Source organism: Magallana gigas, chromosome 4 (genome assembly GCF_963853765.1).
Source record: "Magallana gigas chromosome 4, xbMagGiga1.1, whole genome shotgun sequence".
Taxonomy (NCBI): Eukaryota; Metazoa; Mollusca; class Bivalvia; order Ostreida; family Ostreidae; genus Magallana; species Magallana gigas.
In genome coordinates this window covers 23,170,045-23,189,209 of record NC_088856.1, presented here as the reverse complement: position 1 = coordinate 23,189,209, position 19,165 = coordinate 23,170,045, and the positions used below count along the sequence as shown (strand labels likewise).

Here is a 19,165-nt window from a genome sequence, read left to right as displayed (position 1 = left end):
ATGAGAAATGTTTGTTTTGAAACTACATTTACAAGCTGAGAGCGTTTACGCGAAAGTGATATGTTGATTCTAACGTTCAAACATTTACACGTTTGTTTACAAAATACTAAAAGAAACAAAAATAAAACCCGCCTGTGTGGGCAAAACCACATTATGTATACACCCATAAATGAAATACATCATTTTAACAGTTTAAAGCAAATTTTGGTTTACCTATTCTTTAAACAGTCAGCCGCATTGTCACGTGACGTACACAATAGCCAATCGCGTCACCTGTAACATTGCAGCGTATCTCTAACTATAGAGTTTGGTAAATCCCTCCATGCATACTAAATAACGACCAAGGTGTAGTGGTGTATCCGCGGCACCATTGACACAGTAAACCCTCTCCAATGTATCGATACGAAGTGCCCACGGATGTGATTTGTTTTAAGCATTGGATTTCATTTCCGTGATGACAATGAAAAGGAATTCAGTCGAGCCATTTTTATGCTTTGCAAGGTTCTGTCTTTTTATCTGGATATTAATTTCGCCATCCCATACTTTCGGAAATTGGATGTAAGTTGGTTTTTCTTTTTCATTTATTTATTTTTTATTACCGAACCAACCTCAGAATTGTACCCTAATATCAACGTATTTAATTATTTTAAATAAAAGAAGTCAAGAATGTCGAATTTTAGTTCAGTTTAAATCTGCCTTTTTTTTAAACAAAAAATGTAAAAATCATTTGTGAGACGATTGTTCATTTGGGAGCTGACGCACAAACAATCAATAATCATAATTGATAGACTTATTTGATTGATCATTGAAACTAAAGTAAACATGAAAGATGGATGACAGAGAAGAAACGCTGTATTCCATGGAGTCTTAACGTAATATTTGCAAGGTTTTGGACGAAAAGAACTGGGGAATGGGTCTAAAAAAAATCCAAAGCATGTGCGCGCGTGTAGGGTAGCTCTTACCCCTGAGTACCCTGTTTGTTTGCCTCGAGTGTATATTTTTCAGGATGGCCATCAAAACGTCCCACCCAGGCCTTGGGCTACTGACAAAACAGAGAAACATTTATCGTTAACATGAATAGTTTCAAGTTGATAAATTTGACAATTTACGGGTAAACGAACAAAACGTGTGAGGGCTTAATATATTTTAAGTCACATCCTCGGGTGCCAATAATTGCCACTTGAGGACTAATTTGTATCTTTTCTTGACATCGTGAACGCGAGAAGGATTCAATTTAGGAATGAAGTAAAAGAAAAATATGCAAATATGCGCCCAGATCATTGTACAGCGTTTGTTTGCACTTCTGCTGTGTAGTTTGTAATTTTTCAGCACAGTGCGTATTTATTTTCTGATTGCCTAGTCTCTTTGTCTAATGGAAAAGTTTATCTAAACTTCTTTTTTTTATGTGTGGGGTTACCTAATACAGTAATTTAGCTACCCCAATGTTCGCGTTCACCTCTTTATTTATCAGCTGAAATATGTCATAGTATCAAGTGTTTTAGATGGTGGCGTATAATAGGTGACAAGAAACTTTATATATACGCATATTTAGACACGGCTAATTCCCTTTCTTGTATACGAAATGATCGAAAACCTTTACGTATTATACGGGCAGAGTTTTAGACAAATTTCTCGTTTCAGTGCCTTAAAAAGTACAAAAATTAGATTTTCATTCTCCTTTAAATTTATGCATCTTTCTCCCCTATTGACAATCCTAGTTACTTTCACTTTTTATTAAACAGACATGTGTATTATAACTTTTTCTTATATAACAAAAACGCAATTGTGTTTGATTTCACGGTCTACGGGTGTAAAATGATAAAAATGACAGCAATAAATAAATCTATTCTGAGGGATGGTCTACGGACAGATGAAATTGATGGCAATTATGTTCACGTTTTCGTCATCAACATCTATTGAGCTTTCCGGAGTTGTTTTTTTTTTCTTTTTTGTGAAATTACTTTTGCAAAAATATGATCCGTTTGAAATTTAATTTTCTTCTTAAATATATTTTGATTTGTTTAAAAAATCGCATTACCACATACACATACAAACAAACAAATATACCACTGCAGAATTGGGTAAGTACAAGAAGAAGTTGATCATATCATCAATAATTAAAACATTGTTGACGATAGATAAAAAATTAAATTACCTGCATTTTTTCTAAATTCAAAAATTGATTTATTGCTTGCTTATTTTTTCTTCGAACACATTACTTCAAACGCCTTTGCTTCCTATCAAAATCCTGTCTATTTATCTGAAAATTTATGGCGATGGATTAACGTGAAAATATTCAAGTTAAAAAGAAACACAAGAAAAATCTATCTGTTCTGCTGCAGGTATCTTGGGGTCTCGTCCATCACAGCTCCCAGAGACAATATCTGCAATAACTTCCCTGGTCTGGTTGACCAGCAGAAATCCCTGTGTCTACAGAATCCCCAGGCGCTTCGGGGGGTCAGAGAAGGCGCGAAAAAGGCCATCTACGAATGCCAGGCGCAATTCAGTAGTGAACGATGGAATTGTACCCTCAGTTCAAACTATTCTGTTTTCGGACATGTTCTTAAAAAAGGTATGTATTGTTATTTTTTTAATTCATATTAATTTAATTATATATGCATTAATACTTGTGTAAAATGAAGAAAAAATTGCTGGGCAAATGAAATTTTGTTGGGTTTTTTTTTTTGGGGGGGGGGGGTAAAAGAAGATAAGAAATCTGAATGTTCATTTATGGATTTGACAGAGAACATCACTTTAAAATGCTGATTTTATCAAGTACAAGTGAATTTAAATGATGACATTCTGGCTAAAAGAATGATATACAGACATATAAAAGGCTCTTAAAAATACTGGTAAAACAAATTAACATGAATGTACATTTATATACGCAATTATATATTGGTCCATGATTATTGATATCATTTCCCACGCTTTCTCTCCGTGGGTGGGGAAACATAGCAAGAAACTTACATACTAACTGTCAGAGTCAAAAGAGAAGAAAATTCGCAAGTGCCATGGATAAAAGAAACTTTTATTTGCTTGCGAATACACAAACTATTCCAGCTATTTAAACTTTCTCAACTTTCCATTAAAACATATTTAGCCACTTTTTTTTTCTTCCACTGACATCTTAAACAAACATCGGCTCTCGAGCGCCCATGTTGACTATCTTTGATGTGAAATATTTCGGACATTAAATGTTGTTGTATTGAATAGGGGGTCGGCTGAAAGGGACAATAAATGCTAATACCGTGGATTGTCTTTCTCTCTTTCTTTTCTCTCTATCCCTCACCCCCTTTTGCGCACCTGTCGCCCACATCACAACTTCTGTGTAACAATGGGAATATTGTAGATGGCCGGGCCAGTAGTGTGAATACCTGCTCATTGTTTGTGTCAACCAAATATTGGCTTCCTGCGCCATGTAGGAAATGCATAATACATTTGCATGCCATTGTGATATATAGCTCGGAAAATTGACCATTTAAGCAATTTCTCAAAGACCGAGTTTGTTGATTCATAAAGTGTACAATTGTTGCAGAGGAATTTGTTGAGCAGTTGGTTTTTCATTATCTTCAATAGAATTTTTACCAATGGCTTTAAAATCTCAACAAAGATAGATATATGCATGTACTACTCCCTCTATTTTTCTTTCGTTATATCAAATAAATGAATAGATAGAGATGTCATTCACAAGCCTGTGCAATATGAGATACCTATTCTCAACTTGCACGGCTTACGGCTAAATACACGTGATATACCCAGATAATATTTTTATTGACTTAATATTTCCTTGCGGAGAATTAAGATATAAAGTTTTGGAATTTATGTTTAGAAAATAAAACACCCAAAAGAAGTCTGATATATAAAACGAGGATCAACTTGGCGAGAATCAAAATTTGAATTCCACCTCGTCACTTGGAATTTAAACAAGCGTGATTAATATTATGCATTTCAATCACAAACTTTCTTCCACCCTATCCATCATCAATAGCTAATTTGCATAAATTAATCAGGTGTGAATAAATTTGAACTCATTGACCTGTGTCATCGCTCGATCATCTTTTCGGCATCTCTTTGTCGCCATATCCCTCCGCTGTTGAAAATAATTCACCTTGGGTATTTGTTTCGGGTAGGACATTTTTTTTATTTATTGAAAGCTGAAGGAATTCATTTATCTAGTTCGTTGAATATAAGGATCAGTTGTTATGTAAATAGGACTCGCTTCAATATAATCAAGTAAATTTACGAGACGGGCAACCCTGCGACACTCGCTTCTAGCAGACGACCTGCGTCCTTTGGCGGGAATTAATCTCTCGTAGCTCCTGATAGCAGACGTAATACACCACGACGCGATTGTGTACAAGGAACTCGCAAAACATCGTAAAACTGTTACCTTTTATCACCGTGTAACATTATCACCAAGATTTTAAAGTAGAAAATGAAAACAAAATGAAAACGTAAATTTATTGATATCTTAATCGGCAGACATTGCCAGTGTTTTTGGAATTCGATTTCCTACGAGTTTGTCCCTGTTTGACAAAGTTTGTAGACGAATAATCGCACATAGAGTGTTAAATTTATAAACAGAATTCCAAAAAGTTTCCCCCAATATCGACTAGTTCCTTAACAACCACTATGAATCTCAGACGGGGTAGGTGAGATTGACTTATTGCTCGCCTTTTTTTTAGTTGATGTGCAATAATTATTAGTGAATTGTGAAAGTTAAATTTTCATTCTTTGGGAATACAAGAGAAAGTTAACCACAGATCATAGAGAGAGAGAGAGAGTATTATTTTGTGATAAATTCAAACAATTGCCAGATAAAACTACTGTACATATATGAAGCCATTATGATTTATAATCCATGTCATCATCCTTCGGCTTCTCCTAGATTAAGAATGATAGTGATTATGAACGTAATTATTTGAGGAGGAGTTCGAATGCCACTATGGCAGACGGAAGGGAAGCGGGTTAAAATAAAAACCAGAAAATCATATGAGGCAGGTGGAGGGGGCGGGGGGGGGGGGGGGGTAGGGGAACCGCCAGAAAATCATACTTTGTGAAGTATAATAATAATAGATAGGAAAAAAAGGGGGGGGGGGTGCGGCCACCAATATCCACAAACTCTCCACTTACTGGGCGATCAAAATGTTATTTGTAATTAATACATTCATCATCATCAATTTCTGTTCATTATCATAAAAAAATATTCTACGAACCAAAGACACTTGTGAAACATCATGATGCTACCTAAGTTCTTGGGAATCGTATAATTTTTTTTTTGTATCTTTCCATTCACACATTTTGTAATGAGATGGCCTCCTTTGACTTCTATCCAAAAATACATACCTGTGAATGACATTAAAATGTGTATGCGGTAAATTGAACACGGTAATGAGTCGGCCTGCCTTTGGTGTAGATATAAAAGTTAAACGATTCTCGGACCGATCTGTTTCTCATTAGAGTGTGAACATTACAACTGGTAATCCCCCGTAATAAAAGTCTATTCAGCTCTGCTTCGCAAATGCCGTCATAAAACGTATTAATTTCCCGAACAGTGAGGCATGAAATAGAATAAGGTCGAGTGAGGATTCTTGCCTTTAAGACGGAGAGAAAGTTTAAGAACTGCGGGGGGGGGGGGGGGTAAAGAATTAAAGGTTTTAGATTTAGAACCATTTTAACAAGAGCTTGGACTTTGTGTAGTTGTGTAAAAGAGCAATGTGACGTAGACCTGTCTATATCATTGCTAGCCACTCAGTTATGGCTCATTGAAATCAACAAGATTTGTCTGGCTTTTGAGCTAAGACTACGCAATCGGTGCATATTTGGCCTGAAATCGCGTCATTTTTAAATTGTTTCGGCGCAAGAAATAGATAGCTACTTGTACATTCAACTGAAAGTCCAAGGTCTTGTTAAAATGGTTCTATTTGCAAAAGACAAAATCCTGCAATTCCTAATGGTATTGTACATGTATCTATATCTGTATGATTCTTGCTTTTATGGCATTTATAAAAATTGCTTTTAAAACTTAATCCATAGCTTTTAGGTTTTTTCTGTTTTAATACACTAGATATATAAATGTATATGATATTTTCAAGCTATTATTCGGGTTTTTTTTTTTTAAATATGTCTTTTTAAAAATTATGAAAGTTGCTGTACGACAGATTAAAACGCCTCAAAAATTTCTGCCAGTAAAAATGAAACAGAAAAAAAAATTGTTTTATATTTGCCAAAGATGAAGTTAATATCGTTAACGATGGCTCTTTCATTTTGGTCTTACTTTTTTTCTTTCTCCGTTAAAAGAGATTATGAAGTGATAGGGTGGGGGAACAATTGTTGTAACAATCTAAATCTTAGGCCTCTAATTTATCTCAGCTTTTCACTCTGCTGAGTAGACAAGAAGAAAGGAGAACCTATCACTTTCAACTGTCTTTTGATTTGCACAATAATCATTATGTGGACTAGAATATCCTGGCGTTTATTGCGTAACGTCAACAAGATATTTAGATAAAAGAAACAAACTCCTCGAGCTCTTTTGTTTCTCAGTAAGGTAGCTGTAAAAGAATAGTATATACTTAATATCTCCTTTCTCTATCGTTCTTTATTCTTTCTTTCCCTCATTTTTTCTTTGTTTCTTTCTTTCTTTTCTCCTTTAATTTCTTTCTTTCTTTCTTTCTTGCATTCTTTCTAATGCCTAAAACAATCTTTAATTACCCATGCACTAGAATCCCTCATGTATGAAAGTGGAGGGGGGATGCAGACTTTTCAAAAATCGTTTTCTTTCTTTAAAATCTCTCTCTCTCTCTCTCTCTCTCTCTCTCTCTCTCTCTCTCTCTCTCTCATATCAAAGAACTTTTTCAACATTTAACGACAAAAGACAGCGATCTTAATGGACCACAAAAATTCCTATTTTTCAATCGGAATGTAGAAATCATTTGATCAATTCAGCAATCTAATATAGGCAATATTCTCCTAAAAATGATGAATTGGATTTTTTCATATAACTTATCGCGAAGTTTATCTCATCAAAATGGGCGATGCCTATGTATAAAAAACTATGTGTATTTTTTACCTTCAAAAATACCCTTCGTTAATGAGTCGCGATCAAAAAATGAAAAAAGTTCTTTGTTCGATAATGACCAACAACCCTATTGCTAACTGTTCTCCTCTGGGTTTTTTTTTTTCATGTTATGAACTTTAAATATTTGTTGATGCACATCCATCTATTTTTTTAAACATAAAAAAGACTGAAACATGTTGAGTTCATCTAATTTCTATACATTTAGCGCAGCAGGTATCAATTTGATGCAGTTTGATAACGTTTTCTTTTTTATTTCATCTTGCAGATTTTGTTTTTGTATTAGACATAACTTTCATAACTCTCTTCTACTTATGATTCGAACAAAAACTATCCTCTCTGTAGCCTTCAAAGCACGTGGTACCAATTACACGACCTAAGTTAGCGTTTGACATGTAATTTGATTTTCATCTTCTAGCTATTCAGACAGAAAAAAAGTTAAGACGGAAAGAAGGAGCGGTTATTTGATTTACATGAAGGAAAATCAGTTCTATTTTCTGCCTGTGGATTAAACATGAACAAATTACATAATGATCTCATGAAATTTATAAGAGTAGAGATAAGAGAGAGAGAGAGAGAGAGAGAGAGAGAGAGAGAGAGAGAGAGAGAGAGAGAGAGAGAGAGATTGTCCAGACCAAATACACAAATCGGCATAAAAGAAACAAAAGTAAATCAGGATTTGACAACTTGAAACTGAAATATTATAGATATGAAATAGTTAAGAATGTCTGATTTAGTATGTATCATCCACATGTATGAATTAAAGTGCATATCTTTTAATCTGTGACAAGTAATTTGTAAACATTATCTTTTAATGGTTTAGATAATAAAAAAGATAATGCTACCGATACCGTTACCGAAAACTGTGTCTCTTTGGCCTGACATTGATAATTACCCAAAAAGATCAGAAAGAACCTGGTTTGGATATAAATCACCAACTTGCTGATATACACAGATATCCGGCTAGGGTGGATTAAGGACAAAGCCCTCAAAGAGTGGACCACCCCGAAACTTAAGCAGAGGCACTATCAGGCAGCAAACAGAACTTCGCAAGTTCACACGCCTATCATAGCGAGCGGATCTCAGAATTCTATTGATGTAAACAAGTAGAACAATGGTGCGGATCACATTTATCTTCTGGATATCTCACGAGATATTAGGGATTAGTAGATATGAATGTGTACTCTTTATTGATATATTTGATATATGATTTATATGTACATGTACGGATTTTTCTCCAAGAGATTACATAGAGATCGAATTCCGGCTCACTACGGCTTTTTTAAATTCAACAGATTTTCATTTTTTTTTTTTTTTTTTACATTTTAGATTCAAATTAGGCAACATTAATTCAACACAAATTCCAAATTAATGTGCCATGACAAAAAAAAAAATCCCGTTTACTATCAATTTAAAACAGATGAAAGAATGTTTATGCAATTGCACTAACAATAACAAAGGGAACGCTTACATAATAGACTTTTTATCGCTTTATTATTAAAATGATATTGCAGAGAGAGGAAGTATATTTCAATTAAGCATTCCGTCCATCAAAATTGAATTACACAAAGATACATGTACATATGCGCAGTAAATATAGATATATAAACTGTCTTAAAACTACCCCTCTCCCACCCACCTTATCCCAATGCTCATGATAATACCCCGTTTCACTATATTGTAGTCGAACGACTTTTCTAATCCTATTTTATATATGGCTATCGACAAAGTAATTTTACATGTTGCAAACCCATTACAAAAAGAGATTGGGATTTTCGTTGTTTCATCTTACTTTCCATTAACGACCCTTTTCATATTTTTTGTGCCAATCCATCGAATCCTTTTCGATCCTCTGAAGCCTTTTGACAGCCATATCATCCAGAAAACTGTTATGTTTATGAAAGAGCATACGACATCCCAGAAATATTTACGTATAGGAAGAAGTCGATTTGTGTTAAAACCAATTTACTCTATGTAAACAATATCCGTAAAAGCTTGTAATTTTATTCCAAAGTTGCGGGAAAAACAAAGTCTTGAAGCCCGACAAAGGCTTTATAAGTTGGTTCTGTTTTTTGCAATAAAGGGCAGTCTATAAGGAGCCCTCAAATCATTAACCGTATTATTTTTTATTTGTAGGTCTGGGTAAAAAGTGTGTAAAAACTTCGGTTAAGTTTATTATTAGAAGTTGTTTATGACTTTTATTTCAAAGAAAAATTATTGGTTCGATGATACTTGTATTTTTATTTTAGTATTCACATGTCCGCGTATTTCTGAACCCTTTGAACTTTTAAAGTGATTGTAATTTTGGTGTTAGTGGTGTTAAGTTTTTGAAGTTTTTTTTACGATGAACGCACTACTTTAGGCATCATAACAGCCATTTTGCCGATAGTTATATTGTACACTATCTTTTATCGTGTATCGGAATGCATTTAGGCTGCAATTTCATGAGAGCATAATAAAACATTGTGCTTATGATGCAGTCTGCAATACGAACTGTCTGACTCTCATCAATATACGCTAAGCTTAGCTGTTTAAATTTTATAAAATTTGACGAAGACACGATTCTCGATCCTCCCAACTTTAGGAAAGTGTTAATTGAGGAATACAACAGTACATGGATGTATAAATAAATGTATAGATAATACAACACTCAACTACATGTTGAATGAACGGTCACATGGAAAATTAAACAATTTTGCATAAGAATATATATATTGCAAAATACGCATAAAGAGGTTGTATTACGTTTAGAATTTTTGTTTAAAATAATTATTTTAGTTCATTTTACTTTGAAACAAATATATATATATATATATATATATATATATATATATATATATATATATATATATATATATATATATATATATATATATATATATATATATATATATATATATATATAAAGTTGTCATACTGTAAATTTACAATATGACAACTGTTGCTGGTTAGTTTCTGTGAATCAAAAAGAAAAATCTAGTTTTCAGAAGACCATTGATCTGAATATAGAGAAACATTTATATTGAATACAGCATGTGCATTGGGTATAGATTCTATATAAATAGGTACCTCTCAAATTTTCTGATCGCGGTATAATTTCTCTCAAAGATTTAGTCAGTTTATGCAAATATTTGCTTCTCGTAGTTTTCAGCTTGGATTCTCTACCCCAACGACTGAAGTTGAAAACTTTGAAATCAAAAATGTTAATTTTATTTGTTTATCATTTCGGAATTATCATGGTTTACCCAACTTGTAAACTACTGCATTTTTGCGCGGATGTGGCGTCGAAGCCTCGCATTGAAAGGGGGTAAAAAGTTAATACATGACATGTTCAGGGGATAAGAGGAGATTAACATAAATTAAGGTGTCAGACTCCAAGGTTCGCATAGTTTGTATTCAGTTAAGCTGAGATTAGGGATTACCAGTGCTCTACTTTTTGTAAGGAATGCTACAGTAACTTTATTTTTACTGTGAAATATGAAATTTTATTTTGGCATATATTTACGAACCATTTTTTACGAGAACATCTTGGTTTAAAAGAATAAGTAAATCTTTTGTGAATGCGGAATCTTTATCTAGTGTGATCTTAATTTATCTTGATAACGATCAGATTTAGCTTTCAGTCAGCGCTCGTATTTCACACGTGCATTTGGTCGTAAGAGTGCAAGCGGTTTAATGCAGTTGTTATTTATTGTAAAGTAAATATTGAAATATGTGATGCGTTTCAAAACTTCTGAAATTACAGGCAAAAATGTTTCTGGAATTCCATTAATCAAATCAGGGTTGCGTCAAGGTGCACGAGCGTGAATTGGTAGGTTAAGTGCCTTCTCAAAATCAGTTTTCTTCAAAATTGCATGAGATAAACACTTAACACATGCATATCTTTCATAGATTCCATCTTAAGAAGAAACGTACTCAGATTACATTGTAATCTGTGATCTATCTGTTTAAGCAGTCAATCGAGCCACTAATTTAGATGCTAAATACATGTAATGAATTTGAATTTAAAAACAGAAAATACTATTATATATGATTGTTATTCATAAAATTGTAGAACGTTCATGTGCATTTCATGTGTGTCAAATATTACATAAACGTGAAATTTTATCATACTAGAACGAATCATATTTCTTTTCATGGTTTACATTTGTTAAACTACCAATTTATTAAACCATTTGATAAATCATCATGGAAATATACAGATTTCATATGCGTTATTTGGATGAATAAAGGATTGAACAAGAAACGGTTAGCGATGTGTTAAACCACGTGGCAATAAACTACATGGATATAGTACTCTGCCATTAATTTGAGTGTGTTTAATTCGTTTTCTTCTTTTTTTTTAGGAACAAGAGAGACAGCATTTATATACTCAATCTTAAGTGCCGGTGTCGTGCATTCAGTGACACAAGCATGCACGGCGGGAAATTTAACCACGTGCACGTGTGACGTCAGTGCGCGTGAAGGTGAACATACGGTAGAAGGCTGGAAGTGGGGTGGGTGTAGTGACAATGTCAAATATGGAATAGAATTCAGTCGACAATTCGTGGACGCATCGGAGTCGACTCGATCGGAAAAATCCGAAAACATCCGGAACAGGATGAATCTTCACAACAACGAAGTTGGAAGAAAGGTAAATATGGAAGTTTTCCTCGTCTAATTTTTTCCCAAGCATATCTAAAGTGAGTGGGGTCGGACCCCTTGAAAAATTCTAATGTAATAACTTACCATAGGAAATCCCCTTGGCAAATATAATCACCCCTTAGGACGCGCGCTACCCATACGGGATCTGCACATCCTAACTGGTTTTCTTATATGTATCACTTTTAGCCAATTATAATAGAATTACGATATACAATGCAAGATGTTGCAATGGTATTGTCCTAACAACAGGATATGCCGATCGGGGACTCAGCTTGTAAGGTCTTTAACCTTACAATAACCGTCCACTTTGCCACGTGATCTCAGAGTGTCAGAACTAATTGATCTGTATTCAAAGACTACAAAAATAATTTGGATTAGTTGGATTCTTATATTTCTTAAAATATATGTAAAAATGCAAATTGTATTTTATCTACATGTATTTATAAATTCAAAATTTGCAATATACCTGTAACAATTGTATACATGTATGTACATTGTCATATGGACTGATTTTCAAATATATATCTACGTAATCAAAACAAAATAGATTACAGACAGGGAAAATCTAAAGGGGGTATAAAACATGTTTGATATAGATCTGCTGTTGGATTTTTTAAGGAACAAGAAATCATTCATTTTGTATTATGAGGCGATAAGTTTGGTCGGGTATGGTCAAATCCAATAAAGTCTGAAGGGCTTTTATGATAGATTTGATCACGCCCCTACCAAAATTGTCACTTCATAATATTCAAGGAATCATTCCTTATTACTTATATTTATATGATTTTAAGCAATTGTACAATTAGATGTTAGAATATTGGCATATAGATGTGATTTTCTTCTCTTTTAATTATGCAAACCCCGCTTGCGCCCCAACAATACGACATGTGAATATATTGGACTATACATTACAAAATCGAATCGTACTGTTATCACAAACAAAAAGACTGACAAATGTAAATATTTTGCTTTAAAAGAAGGATCACGAGAAAGAATTTCATTTGCTGTTTATACCGTATCTGTGTAGTTGAACTCGAATACATACATGCTTTGATATGTGAAAGATGCAACCGTTCATTATAGTAAAATCAAATTTGATAATGTAAAACTAGAAATAAATTAAATTTTCACAACAACAAAAAAAATATGTCAGAACAAACTATTCTGAAGATGTGTATAATGAATGCTAGCATTGCTATTCATAAAATGGAAAAAAAACTACTATAATATCACTTTTCTTTTGGAGGATTGAATACCGATATTTACCAAATTTCATTCAGTGCAAATGTTAACCCTTTCTTGCACATGAGAAAAAATAAACCAGGGCAATAAATAAACATGGAACAAGAGGACAATAAAACCGCGAAATTAAACGAGGACCTGATACCTCGGAGGCCGTCCCAAGGAACAGATAAAAAGACCCGGTGACAAAGATTCTAATGGTACCCTCCGATTCTTCCTTAACATCTCTTTAAAGAACACCTGACACCCCCTTTGCTACCGTTCCAGGGTCAATTTGATACACATAATTATCCCCCGTGTCAGAAACTGATATCTTATTCACATCTGGTAAATAAGGAGCTTGCGCCCAATGATGCTGACAAATTACAAAAGAGAGTTACAATTCCTAATTTGTTTCTGTTCATCTTTCGAGGTTATATAATTATATATTTTTTGATATTTCCGAATTTAATATGATACTTTTTCAAGTTATACAACATTTGATATTTGATGCTACATATTTTAATAATATTCCAACTATTTGGTGTCTAAGATACAGAAATAGAATTTTCCTTTAAAGCATATATAGCACTATTTCTTTTTATGAACAAAACAATTACATAGCAGATTGATTATTTAATTTTCTGAATATTTGAGTTTTAACGTTAGATTCAGTCAACATACGTAAACTTGTCATGTAACAGAACGTATTAGAGCCATTTTAACAAGAGCTTGGACTTTGGGTAGTTGTGTCAAACAGCAATGTGACGTAGCCCTGTCTATTTCACTGCTGGCCGCTCAGCCATGGCTCTTTGAAATCAACAAGATTTGTCTGGCTTTTGAGCTAAGACTATGCAATCGGTGCGTATTTCGCTTGAAACCGCGTCATTTTTAACTTGTTTTGACGCAAAAAAAGATAGCTACATGTACGTCCAACCGAAAGTCCAAGGTCTTGTTAAAATGGTTCTATAACATTTTGATAGATCCGTTAAAAGAGAGAGGACTTAAAAACGCCGTCTGAGTATTAGGATGCCAACAGCCAATAAGACCAACCACAAAATTTAAATAACGCATCGATTCTCATTTTGGAGAGGAAAACACCCAAACGTTTTTAATTAGTTTTCAAAAATATATATACTTTCTTAAAGTATATATTAATTCGAGGGGCTCGTTTTTCCAAGAGGTTAAAAAATAGTCTTAAAATAGCTATTACCATCCAGTCTTCCGGAGTCCTTTTGTTTTTGGTTTCTTTTCTTTATTTTATTTTTTATATTTTTTTTAGTTTGTTTCTTTCAAACACTCTCACTTTCAACCAAACCATTGCTTGCGGGAAAAAAATGAATGAAATAAATAAGATATCGCATCAATCAAAACAACCGCGGCCATGACTCTATACACAACTCCCAATTCATCGTCTTCATACGCTAGTCTAGTCGCATTCATCACGTACTCATTCATACAAATGATCAGAAGAAACGCAAGCACCTTTACTTGCTGTCGTGTGTGTTACCCGTATGAATACAAAAACAAACGGAAAAGAACAAGACACTAGTGTTAGATTAAATTGAACGATTGCTATCAAGATACATTTTAAAATGATGTTTGAAGATCCTGTAGATTTTATCAGCAAACAAATTATTGGACTAAAATCTCTGACCATCAATGTAACCAATAGACTTTCGGACCAAAGGTTAGACTGATAATGGCGTTATTTATTGCGTCTTGAATAGCGTCCTTTTTTCACATTTAAAATGTTTTATGCTGATTAACATATTGTTAGGTCTTGTTTACCACGTGGTAATTCCCCGATTTTGTCACACACTAGAAAAATATTACAACTATGTCATTCAATAAATAGTAAATTTTTATATGTTCGTGATAAAAAAATCTTGCAGACTATATATTTTTTTAACTGTCAAACGAAATTAAAATGCTATCGATCTTATATTTCTGTTTGAGCAACTAGTTCTGTAATATCTTTTTGAATAAATTTTGTCGATATTAAGGTAATCATATTCAAAATGATGTTGCCCTTAAACATTAGCTGTGTCATGCTGTGTATCTCTCAACTCTACTTTTCTTGAATAAAGGACATTTAGATATCTATATAATGATTGAATAAATAAATTAAAATGTTATCAGTTAAGTACAATATCAGCCACAATAACACAGTCATGCTGGGCACATTTTTATACGGCTCCGCTGGAATACCGTTTGTTACTATTGAAAACATGAAAGGAAAAATATTTGTATCCAAAAGAATCATAAACAGTTATAAAATGTCTATGTATTCACCGTGATGATTTTTAAATATGTTAAATCTTATAAAGCCATAGAAATTGGGGACTTCGGGGGGAAAATATTTAAGTTCGAATATACACTTTTTTCTTATTCAAGAGTTCTGTATAAGATAATCATACACATGCAAGAACATATTTAAACCTAACAAAAATTTGGTTTTTTTTCTTTCGAAAATGATACACATGTAGTGTGTGGTAAAAAAAAAATCATGATTAATAATCATTTATAAAATATAAAGTCGATCTTCTTGGTAATTTGTCGAGAGTCCAGCTTCCATAATGAATGAGTCCAACAAAGATTAAATGTGTTTGATCCTTTATTCAGCATACTCCTATCTCAGATATTACAACCATTAAAGTGTAAAGTACCCTTATTGAGTCTGCCCAGTGCTCGACTTTCTTCATGACCAATTGACATATTGGCGCTACATTCAAATAACTTTCACTCTATCATAATAGAAATTTCTAGACGGGACAACCATTCCTTTCAAGTCGCTTTAATAAGTTATAAAAATATATTGGTGCCGAAAAGGAATAAAGATTTGGACATTGTTTGTACGTTCCAGTTTATGGTCTGCAATACGGCGGGGCAAGCACGTGATCAAATGAAAATATCTCCATAAAAAAAACGTTTTTAATTATTGAACAAAACGAGATTGTTGTAAGCTAGCGTCTGTTGTGTGTACTCCAAAGGGTTGCCGGCCGGAGGAAACTTTGTTGTCTGGCTCGACACAAGATATTGTAGAATTTTATGATCCATGGGGAGTATGCAACACGCACATATTGCAGACAACGCACAATTATTGTTGTTTGCTGATCCAGACAAATAGGAAATTTTCCTTTGCAACTGGTGTCGATATGTCGGGCCAATATTGCGGAACCTCAACTATACTCCTTTGAAAAGAATACATAAAAAAAAAATCATAGATAATCGTCATATGAGCAAATAATAATAAAAAAGTTATTTGCGTGCATGCTCACTCGTCCATTTTATGTTTACTTATTCAATTCAATATTATATGATTTGTTGTGCATTGGCATGTATTGTTCATGCATTTCAGTCCATTGTATTAAGTACAATTCTTTTTCTTTTTTATAGATTGTTGCAGAGCTTATGAAATTCAGATGTCGTTGTCATGGTGTTTCTGGATCATGCGCAGTACAGACTTGTTGGAAATCACTTTCCGACTTTCGGACTATCGGAGAGACGCTGAAGCAAAAATATGAAGCCCCTATCCGAATAGCCAGGAGGTCGCTACGAACATTGAAAAGAGCCGAGAAAACAAAGCGACGCGTGCCTATTTCTTATACGGAACTGGTTTACGTTCATAGATCCCCAAATTACTGTAGAGCAAATAGAAAGAGGGGAATTCTGGGAACAAAGGGACGCGAATGTAACAAGACGTCATCCGGGTCAGACAGCTGTGACCTTTTGTGCTGTGGGCGTGGCTATAATACTCAAGTAGTGCGATTAGTGGAACGATGTGAATGCAAATTCATTTGGTGTTGTTATGTAAAATGTAAAACATGTGAAACGCTTTTGGATAAGCACACATGCAAATGAACTCAAGATGATTTCATTTCTTTAATATTTTGTGATCAAAGCAATATTCCACTAGAAATGACTTGTTTTCATTTTTCCGGATTACTTCCGAATTTACTCAATGCTGTTTAGTTTGTCAATTTGTCCTATCATAGTGGATTCGGGCAATTTTCATGAATCAAGGAGTTCCACAAGAACGAAAATGTTAACTCTCAAAGCTAACATGAAGTGTTGACATTTGAAAGAGTAATAAGGAATCATATGATGTTTTTCATATTTTCATATTATTCGGTCGACCTTGAAAGACTTATGTATACGTACGTAACTATACTACATGTACTGTGAAACCAAACAATATGAGCGACAGTTTCAAACAATTTTATACTAGGAAGCCTCAGGATGGAATTGCCATGTCGAAGAATAGATGATTATGATGTCCATGCATGTATTTATTATTTTTTGACCCAATTCGTTTTTTTTTAAACTGTGACATCCATGTAAAGTATGTAATTAAAAATCAGTGCTATATATAATATAATTATTGTACATATTCCTGTCCAAAACTTCACTTGTATCATAACTTTCATTGTACATCATCAGAAATTTTCTGTATTTTGTATTTTTACATTACCGGTACATGCTCTTTTCTTGTTACTATTTTTTACATGTAACGAAATGAGTAAAGTACATAAAATCTGCTTGTATTTAATTAACAAACATAGTTGTTACAATGGTATTTTATTTGTACTTCAGTAAAGGGTACTAATGATAACGCAACGAAACAAGGTACATTGCGTAACAAAAACTACAGTCATCGATCTTGCAACAAATAAAAAAGTTATGGGTTCGAATCTAAAAGAACGAAATCAAGATATATGGACGACATAGCAATATGCGAACCCTTTAAAGGAGCACTATGCTGCACATAATTATCAATAGTATAAGATTTAGATAATAAGTCAAACTGACAAGTGAAGAAGTCGGTGAAGAGATGAACTTCTGGCACATTTGCAATGTATGCACATCTGCATTTGCTGCCTCCAACGAAAACGACCTTGAAAACTGATTTCAGTTTGTCGGTATTTCACGTCGTATATATATACGATATAATAAGTGGTACGAACTAGTTCAACTACAAAAAAAGCAGTTGGCATTAATGCACTTCCGTTTAATTAACATATTAACAACCAATTTCAAGACCCCTTTTTCAATGTAGAGTTAAGAGTAAGCAAGAATGTGACTGAATAAATCAAGACTTTCATATAACTAATCAAATGCAAGTCTAGTTAAATCCACATTATCAGTGTTATTCTGAACTTTGAAAGACATCGATGCATCGTATACTTGTGGATGTGTACTGGTCTTCTATACATATTATTTATAAAAGTATGCAATACCGTGGTTTAAAACCGTATTGACCTCTCCCTTCTCAAAAAAATATAGGGGAGCAAAATTTAATATGTTTTTAATATTTTATATCAAAATAGGAATTGCACAGTGTAATCACGGGTTCTTGAGAACAGGACCTACAAATTATCCTTTTATGATATATTTCTAATATAATATAAATTAGAATAATCTAATTCATACCCCGAGTCCGAAACATTTTACGCATTGTACGTTGTATTAATATATAATTACACAACCTGTCAAAACTTTGGGTTTGGGGTGGGGTCAGTCCTGTCCTCAAGAGTTTGTGGGTGTGGTTTCTTATTTTGTAAAAAGTAATACTTCTACATATCCAAGTGTGTGCGTCTGGCATATCTAAAATGTCTTATAATTGAAGGAGTCAGATCCTCACATAGTGCGGTGAATCTCCCTTTATCTCCAAGATATTATACTTACAAATAAACAAGTAAATTGTTGAAAGATCTATAGCTTTTTTTTTTTTTTTAATTCCAATAAGTTGCTTGTACATTTAATGTACATGTGTATAATGTAATTGTGGCCTGGAAAAAGAGTGACAACCTACGCAGCGCTGCTGAGAAGTAACCAATCAATGGGTGAACTAAGCGCGATAACTTCTCCCTACACAAACCAGTCAGCAAATATCTATGTCTGGGTTATATCGACAAATTCATCGACATGATTAAATTGGCATATCGAGAAATTTTTCTCAAGTGCTCGATACATTTCAGTAAACTCCCTTTAGACTAAAGGCTTTAGTGTCTATGTAATAATTAAGATACAAAAGTTTAGAAATATAAAGATGTTCGTTTTCTGTTTGATTGGGGGAAAAATCTACAAAACGTTTTACACAAAAATGGATATAGTTTTTTTACGGAGTGCCTCGTTTTCCTATAAAAACAATTTACACTGAACTACATCAGGTGGGTTGAAAATCTCCACATAATACATTGTAGCTTATTTGCTTCCTAA

At 33.6% G+C, this 19,165-nt stretch overlaps 1 protein-coding gene across 1 annotated transcript; it reads left to right on the top strand.

Annotated features, from left to right (window-relative positions):
- Positions 1-310: 310 nt before the first annotated feature.
- On the top strand, positions 311-17,912 carry LOC105325704 (protein Wnt-16). The gene is made up of 4 exons (XM_011425375.4): positions 311-558; positions 2,343-2,572; positions 11,425-11,711; positions 16,343-17,912. The coding sequence occupies exons 1-4, from the start codon at positions 455-457 to the stop codon at positions 16,805-16,807; spliced, it is 1,086 nt and encodes a 361-aa protein (XP_011423677.1). The 5' UTR covers positions 311-454; the 3' UTR covers positions 16,808-17,912.
- The last annotated feature ends 1,253 nt before the right edge of the window (positions 17,913-19,165 follow it).

Bases quoted from the DNA above. Each gene is read 5' to 3' on its own strand.
- LOC105325704 (XM_011425375.4), top strand. From the start codon at position 455: ATGACAATGAAAAGGAATTCAGTCGAGCCATTTTTATGCTTTGCAAGG. The intron at 559-2,342 runs GTAAGTTGGTTT...GTTCTGCTGCAG, and splicing joins CATACTTTCGGAAATTGGAT to GTATCTTGGGGTCTCGTCCA. The intron at 11,712-16,342 runs GTAAATATGGAA...TCTTTTTTATAG, and splicing joins ACAACGAAGTTGGAAGAAAG to ATTGTTGCAGAGCTTATGAA.